General features: G+C 38.5%; 2 protein-coding genes across 3 annotated transcripts in view; one reads left to right on the plus strand and one right to left on the minus strand.

The window, feature by feature from the left end:
• Positions 1-88: 88 nt before the first annotated feature.
• LOC121043928 (olfactory receptor 2G3-like) lies at positions 89-1054 on the plus strand. Its single transcript, XM_040495905.1, has one exon. The coding sequence runs from the start codon at positions 89-91 to the stop codon at positions 1052-1054; it is 966 nt and encodes a 321-aa protein (XP_040351839.1).
• A 4676-nt stretch (positions 1055-5730) lies between these two features.
• The window catches only part of LOC121043792 (olfactory receptor 1019), an 8578-nt gene continuing 5830 nt past the window's right edge, over positions 5731-8478 (minus strand). Inside the window, exon 2 of one of the 2 annotated variants that reach the window (XM_040495790.1) lies at positions 5731-6653. In XM_040495790.1, coding sequence (XP_040351724.1) covers positions 5731-6653 — 923 coding nt within the window. Of the gene's footprint in view, positions 6664-8478 lie in introns of those variants that run through there. The other variant, XM_040495791.1, reaches the window with a different exon arrangement.

Raw genomic sequence — 8478 nt, forward strand, 5'->3', positions numbered from 1 at the left:
TATGTCTTAAATTTCTAACACTTAGATATAGGACACTTGATGTTTGTCTTCAAGTGGATGCTTCTGTAAAAAGGGGGTGGTTTGAAAAATGGATATGATAAAAACAAACTTCACTGTGACTGAATTTGTGTTCCTGGGCCTCTCATCTCAGCCAAAGATGCAGCTCATTCTTTTTATTATGTTCTTGTTTTTCTATTTATTAACAGTAGTGGGGAATATTACAATTATCACTGTTATTCAGATAGAACCTCGTCTCCAAACCCCCATGTACTTCTTCCTCACTAATTTATCCTTTCTAGATATCTGCTATACATCCACCAATGTCCCACAAATGCTGTCCAACATGGTGGGGAAAAAGACCATCCCATTCTCTAGCTGTGCTACTCAGATGTACTTCTCCCTCTCCTTTGGAATGATTGAATGTGTTCTCCTTGGGGTCATGGCTTATGACAGATATGTAGCCATTTGTCACCCTCTTCATTATACTGTCATTATGAACCAAAGTGTCTGTGTCCAATTGGCAACCATTTCTTGGTCCATTAGCTTCCTGAGCTCCATGGTTATCAATGTCCTCACCTTGAGTTTGCCCTACTGTGGGCCCAATGTCCTGAATCACTTTTTCTGTGAGGTCCCTTCTGTCCTGAGGTTGGCTTGCACTGACACCTCATTTACTGAGCTGGTTGTTTTCATCTTCAGTATTATCATCGTCTTCATTCCTTTTCTCCTGATTGTTGTTTCCTATGCCCGAATCCTTCTCTCAGTCCTCAGGATACGGTCAGCCTCTGGAAGGCACAAGGCACTGTCCACCTGTGCCTCCCATCTGACAGTGGTGGCCTTGTTCTATGGAACTGCCATCTTCATGTACATGAGACCCCAGTCGAAGTCCTCCAGGGCTGGGGGCAAGATCATCGCAGTGTTCTACACTGTGATCACACCTATGCTCAACCCCTTGATCTATAGCCTAAGGAACCAAGATGTGAAAGGAGCTTTAAGGAGAGCTATTGCAAAACAGAAGACAGGAGGGGTCTTAATGGGACATAAAGTTAACTGTTAATCTAAGATGGCTGACTTCTGGGTATGAAGTAAGGCAATAAATAAGACCTTGAACCGTCAATGTTTGTCCTGCCATTCATAAAGAACACATAAAGCCAGCTGCAAACTCAGCAGGAACACATATTCTCCAAGGGCAAATTGCAGCTTTAATGTGCCAAAGTAACTTCTTTCATTGGGTGACTATTTGCTTACTCACTATGAAATTTTAGTTCTCTAAAATCATAGACTATGTGAAATTAATTGCTTGATGTTATAACAGTAAGATGAAACATCTTATTACTGCTGTAGGATCTAAAGCATATTCATATAAAGAAAAATCCTGAATTTTTAACTCAGGTGGAGAAATTCAGATAAGGGATTTTGGACACAACATTTCACATCTGTGTTAATTTGGTAGTGAACAAGGAAACAAGACTTTGCATCTACTTTGTGGTTTAGACCAATTTTGACTCCTTTACATACATACAGGCTTGCTTTGTAACAAATATATCAAAATATTGCTTCATTTAAAGTTCATGAGGCAGCCAGATCATGCAGGGCTGAGATGACTAATAAGGAGTAATGATTTATTCTTAGTAAAATGTGACACACACACACACACACACACGCACACACACACACACATTTGTGGAAATAAATGTTTCCTGTATTTTGAAGCTCTAAAAAGAATTGTTTTTTAAAATAATTATTCTTTGAATTAAGAAATAGAATATAATTTAGCATTATTATGCTTAATAACCGTATATATGGCCTTTGATTAACATGCCGTTAAATTAGCTACTCTATTTCAAAAATTTCCTCACTTATTTTTTTTACAATTTAGAAGAAAATAAAAGTGTAATTCCACTCTCAGATATTCAACAACTAAAATGCAACCATTTCGTCTACCTAGATATGAAGGTCATATAAAATCAGTAAATGAAGCATTCTTGATGGACTGGTTTAACATTGATTCAAAAAGTAAAAGGCAAAATCAGTAACCAACCAGTCAAATTCATTACAAGCAGGGTGCTTTTTTTGTGTTATATGTGCCTTAATTTATAACTTTATATGTTTGCTTGAGACATGAATAAGGATTAGAAACATCTACTTCTAATCAACTTTCTTCTGAACAAAAGTAAAATTTGAAATTCCCTCAAATATTACCAAATAAGAAATATAACAACATACTTGGTTGGCTATTTATGAGTTAGAAACAATATTAAATTCGTTTTGATAAAGGAACGCGAAATGCCCAAAGGTACATCAAATGGAAAGCTTATTTTTTGCTTCACAAAAATTACCCATCCATTTTACTCTTCGGCTCCATAAATGAGTGGCAAAGTTAAAAACGCAGAAAACATTTGCAAAACCATTCTCACAAAGGAACACATAGCTGCAACATGTAAACAATTGGAAGTGAGTATTTTTGTGTAGTTTTCCTAAAATTGTTTTTAGACCAATTGTTTAGATCTAATCAACGTGTTCTGATTAGTTTGTTTGGATCAGTAGCTTGGAGTTGGGCGGACAAAGGGTGGTAAACAGTTCACACAGCCCACGCCTAATTTAGTTCCCATCCAGACCTTTTCAAGACAACTTTCTTCCTTTCCTATGTTTGCTTCTTTTGACAGAAAAGGAAAATGTAACACTTAAAGACATTTAACTGATAATTCTATGTACAATAGGTTACCTCATTGCTAGAACAAACAACAATTTATTTTAAGATTAACACAAATAGGGGCGCCTGGATGGCTCAGTAGGTTAAACACCTGACTTGGGCTCAGGTCGTGATCTCATGGCTCATGAGTTCGACCCCCGTGTGGGGATCTGTGCCGACAGCTCAGAGTCTGGATCCTGCTTCCGATTCTGTCTCATCTCTCTCTGCCCCTCCCCTGCTTGTGCTGGCTCTCTCTCAAAAACAAATAAACGTTTAAAAATTAAAAAAAAAAAAGAGTAACACAAATAATCATGAACCCAATTATTGGTCCTTCACAACATCAAATGTCCCATTGAATTACTTCCTCCCTACATTTGTTTGGCATGATGGTAACATGATGACAGCATAGCTAAGAAAAATACTAACTAGCACTTTGTTCATATGTAAATAAAATTAAACCCTAGAGTAAACAAAATAATCAGAGAATGTACTGTTATCATGAGCTACAGTCTCTCAGTACTTGATTAATCAGTGCTTAAGGTATTATTGTGTACTATAAGGGACTACACTTGGAACGAGAATAATGAAATTACAATCGCACAGTTTTAATTTAGCTACGTTAATATGAACAAGCTATTCCATGGCTGTGAGCCTCATTTCCTTCATTTACCAAATGAGATTGTTGTGGGATTGGATCATCTTTAAGTATCCATCAATCACGTCTTCTAGCTAGCTACCTCTTTCTCTCTGGAATAGCTGTATTCTAAATTTATCATCAAATTTATGTATAATAAACCTATCAGAATCTCTACTGCGATGACATTATATTTGCATTTTTTGGATTTGGTTGATTTGTTTTAAGGATAATAATGTAATGTTGAAAGACTTAAGGTCATCATGGTAAAACAGAGGATATAATAAACCCTGTTGTCCTACGTCATGTTATCAGCTTTCTTAATGAGTATCTTTTCTCTTAAAGTGAAAAACATTAATTTAGTGTTCTGGTTGGTAAAGGGCTGGAAGGGAAACACTGGAAGGGAAGAAAGTCACAGTGAAACTGATTATTCCTCCTTAATACCATTCTCTCAGTGTCATCCGAAAGCTAAACTATTTCTTTGACACCATTTCCTATTTTGCCTCTTTCCCTTGCTTATTCGTGATAGAGACTCCTCCGGCCCATCTGACCTCGTGAAGATTCAGCTCACTGGGGTCGTAGGCAAATGTGAGTCTTTCAACAAATGCTTCATAATACAATCCTGTCTACATCCCAACTAATCAATCTCACCAACTCATCAGACTGCATGTAACCAAAAACCAGAGCTTTATACCAGTTCTCCGGTTCTAATTATGCCTGTCACTTTCTACAGGGCTGTACGCTTCTCTATTTTATAAAACCCTAGACTAAGAATAAAAAAAAAAAAAACAAAAAGTTCAAATCTCAGCCACTACTTACTCGCTAGGAGCATATCGGCATGCCATTTAAACGTTTATAACTCCAGTTTCATCATCTTAAAATATGAGGTCAGTAAAGTAGTCCTGTGAATTTCAAGATCTTACAGATAGTTTCAGTAGGTTTCCTGAGACCCAGAGTTGGGGCTCAGTTTTGGCATTTCTCTAGTCCAGGAGGGCGTGGTCATTCATTTGTTCAGTGAGCACGTGTTACTTACTTATTACCTTCCAGCGTTTGAGGACAAAAAATGAGACTACCTTAAAGTTTCACAGGCTCCCTAGGAAGCCTTTATATTAAAGGACTATGTACACAGTACCACACTAGCACGGAGGAAAGCTATCATTTATTAAGCCCCAAAGTGCTTAAATACCCTACTTAGATTTTTCTTATATTTTAATATCTGAAAAAGGGCATTTTTAAGAGTGAGAAGTAACCGTATTGATACTTACTCCAAGATAAAAACAAAACTGCCTTGTGCCAGAGGGACAACTGGCCACAGGAACGCTATTCTTTTGTCCGTTCGTTCGTTTGTTTGTTTTTTGAAATATTTTTAAATTTAAATCTAAGTCGGTTAACATATAGGGTAATAATGATTTCCGGGAAGAATTTAGTGATTCAGCTCTTACGTATTACAGCCAGTGCTCATCCCAACAAGTGCCATCCTTAATGCCCATCACCCGTAACACTATCCTTCTTAATTCTCACTGCAACCCGATACATTATTGGCACCATTTTGCAGATGAGGAAAAAGTGAGTCCAGGAAAAACCTACAGAAGTGATGATTGATTTGTGACATAAAACAGTGTTTTCTAGGTGGGTTAGTGGCCTTGGAAGCATTGGACTGGTTTTAGTGAAAGTATACAAGCGGGGAAATTGTCTTCAAACTGAGGACAGTGAAGAGAAGGGTCTTGTCAAAACTCACATACCCTGTTAGCAGCAGAGCCTAGGTCTATAGCTCTTATTCTTGGGCTTTGCATAGCTCTTGATTTGGTTATTGGTGGCAGCAGTTTCAGAGAGATAATATAGTAACTGGATGTATGATGCACTCCTCATTGGCAGATGCCTGTCTTATATTTGTGTCCTCCAGAATCTGGCATACATCTAGCACTTACAAATTTTTGCTGAATATATGAAGGGATGGATCCCAGGCTGAGTTAAGTCATCCCTTATACCAGTCCTATTCCCTATATATTTAACTACATTTTCTCTGACTTGTCTTCAGAGTAGAGAAGCTTGCAACATTTGGACCTGCAATTCCTCATGACCTTGAAAAAAAATACGCTTTGGTGCAATTGGCTCTTTATTTCCCCTTTCAAGTTTCGTCTCCCTTTCCAAGCAACATGTGAGACAATTTTAAATAAAAAACAAAGACATCTTGCTCAGCACGCTTTTAAAAATATTAATTTATATTTCCTTCATATCAGAGCGTTAAAGTTTACAGATAACCCTACAGAATTCAAGATTGATGCAGCGAGTGGATGATAGCTTGAGTGGAGTCGGTTGGAATGGCATTTGCATTTTCTATCTACTGTCGCCACCCTTTTACTACTGCCATTTACCTGTGGTAATAACAACTTTCCATGTTTTGTCACTACTGAGGTTTCCTTCCAGTTAGTTTTTTGAAAGCAGCTTTCACGTCCTTGTTCCGTAAACTGTAGATCAAGGGATTCAGCATGGGGATGATAATAGTGTAGAACACAGAGGCCCACTTGTCTTGGTCCAGGGAGTAGCTGGATGTTGGCCTCAGGTACATAAACATGACTGTGCCATAAAAAAGGGTGACGCCAGTGAGGTGAGACCCACAGGTGGAGAAAGCCTTATGGCGGCCTTCAGCTGAGCGCATTCTGATGATTGCTATGAGGACGAAGGCATAAGAGATGAAGATGATGAGGATGGTGCTGAATTCAATGAAGCCACACAGACTAAAGAGCAAGATCTCGCTGATGTAAGTGTCTGAGCAAGAGAGGGCTAAGAGAGGTGGGATTTCACAGAAGAAGTGGTTGATAATATTGGAACCACAGTAACTCAGACTGAAGGTGAGGGAAGTGTGGGCTACTAAACTCACCAAGCCAGCCAGGTAAGAGCCCAGCATGAGAGCCACACAAACTCTCTTGGACATGAGAGTGCTATAGTGGAGGGGTCGACAGATGGCCACGAAACGGTCGTAGGCCATGGCGGCCAGGACATAGCACTCGGCATCCACGAAACCTACGAAGAAAGCAAACTGGGTGGCACAGCTGGAGAAGGAGATAACTTTGTGCTTTGTTAAGAAGTCAGCCAGCATCCTGGGGGCGATGGCTGAAGAGTATCCCAGGTCAACGAAAGAGAGGTTACACAGGAAAAAGTACATGGGGGTGTGAAGCTGAGTGTCTGTTATGATCAAGATAATCATACCAATGTTCCCCATGACATTGACCAGGTAGATCAGGAGGAAGACCACAAAAAAGATGGTCTGCAGCTGAGGGTCTTGAGTGATGCCCATAAAGATAAACTCAGTCACCATTGAGTGGTTTTCTTTATCCATCTTTTATATTTTATGTGTGCCTGGATTTGCTTTACTGTTTGAAGTGATTTTTAGAAATCTTCCCAGTAATCAGGTTCTATGACCCATAGGGTAACTCAAATGACTTTAATGAAAGTGATGGATATGTGCTCTCTCCAGGTACCCAGTGAAAATAGAAGATGGAAAATTCTGCTTCTCCAAAGACCTTGGTGTTCTGAGGTCATTTATCACATGCTACCAAATGTTTGACCTAATCTGTTCAGTTATCTGCGTTATTAATTAGTAAAGAAGAAAAGTCTTGAATGTCCCTTCCTTCTTCCTAAAACAAAGCAAATATGGACACAGATAATGAATAAACATTAACACTCATTACAAATAGGCACAAAAACAGACTGAACAACTGAGGGATCTCAAAGTATAACATATCACACACACAAAAACAGACTGAACAACTGAGGGATCTCAAAGTATAACATATCACACACACATACACACAGACACACACACACACACACACACACACACACACACAGAGAGTAAAATACTTGGAGCAGAAGGTTAGCAATATTAAAAAAAAGCAGTGGATAATATTTTTTAAAAAGCCAGGAGTTACTGAGTGTTAACTATATGCCAGAACGTTGAGTGTTTCCACACATTACAAAATTTCATTCTCACAACAGCTCTGTGAAGTAGGTACCTCTGTCATCTCTATCTTATACCTGAAAAGAATAAGGCTATATATTAAGGAACTTCAGCAAAGTCAGCAGCCAGTAAGTAGCAGAGCTGGGTCTGTCTGACTCTGGGGTTCACTTCACTTTATTGTGAACATGTGATATAATGTGATATAATGAAGTCACATCTCTTTATTTTTGCACCTGCATTTCTTTTTCCTGCCTTGCATACCATGCACAGACACAGAATTAGTCCTTTAGTCTCCCTAATATTTAGAAGCATCCAGAGATTTGGCATGGGAGTAATCAGGATGAAAACACAGCTGTGTCTTTGGACAGTTCTATTGACTAATGAACGGGTTGTTGCATAGCTCAGTTCAGAGTTAAGATTCAAGGATCCTTCACTAAGGGGGAATGGAGAAAACATTATCCAACTCTGTGGTCAGAAAGCTGCACGTATGAACTTTTTGTGCATGTATGTAGTTGGATTTATATCTGGCCCGTTGAAGAATTCTGAGAAGGAAGTGAGCAAAACCATACCAATCCAAACCAAATCAAGCCAAAACATGAGGTAATTTAGAAATAAGTAGGATTCTCTACTAAATGTGAGAGAGAAGTCAGAGTGTATCTCCTTTAGTTGGTTTACTGCTTAAGAAAGACAAGAGCAGAATAGTATAATGTCTTTCATTGGAACATGGAAATTCAGAACAGGTTATCTTAAATCCTAGGGTGGTGGAAGTAATGCCTCCACCTTTCAGTTTCTGCATAGAATATAATCAGGCACAATAAAGAAGGGGTCTAATAATGAATAATCAATACCATATATTTTCCTAAAAGTGTACAGTTTATAAAGTACTTTTTGATTCATTCTTAATATGTTGTTGAATGTGTGCATTGTTTCACACATTAAACCAATTAGGAAACAAAATGAAAAGATAAATCTTGGAGAAATTATTTGAAAAATATATTTTCACAAAGAATTTCTTTTTCCTAAGAAGTCACCTGGGTGGCTCAGTCAGTTAAGCATCCAAATCTTGATTTTGGCTCAGGTCAGCATCTTATGGTTCCTGAGATGGAGCCCCACGTTGGACTCTATGTTGACAGCCCGGAACCTGCTTGGGATTCTCTCTCTCTCTTTCTCTCTCTCTCTCTCTCTCTCTCTCTG

This window comes from Herpailurus yagouaroundi, unplaced genomic scaffold (assembly GCF_014898765.1).
Source record: "Herpailurus yagouaroundi ecotype Mexico unplaced genomic scaffold, PumYag 187, whole genome shotgun sequence".
Classification (NCBI taxonomy): domain Eukaryota; kingdom Metazoa; phylum Chordata; class Mammalia; order Carnivora; family Felidae; genus Herpailurus; species Herpailurus yagouaroundi.

What these genes read in the sequence shown, in the direction of transcription:
- LOC121043928 (XM_040495905.1), top strand. Translation starts at nt 89, where the DNA reads ATGGATATGATAAAAACAAACTTCACTGTGACTGAATTTGTGTTCCTG.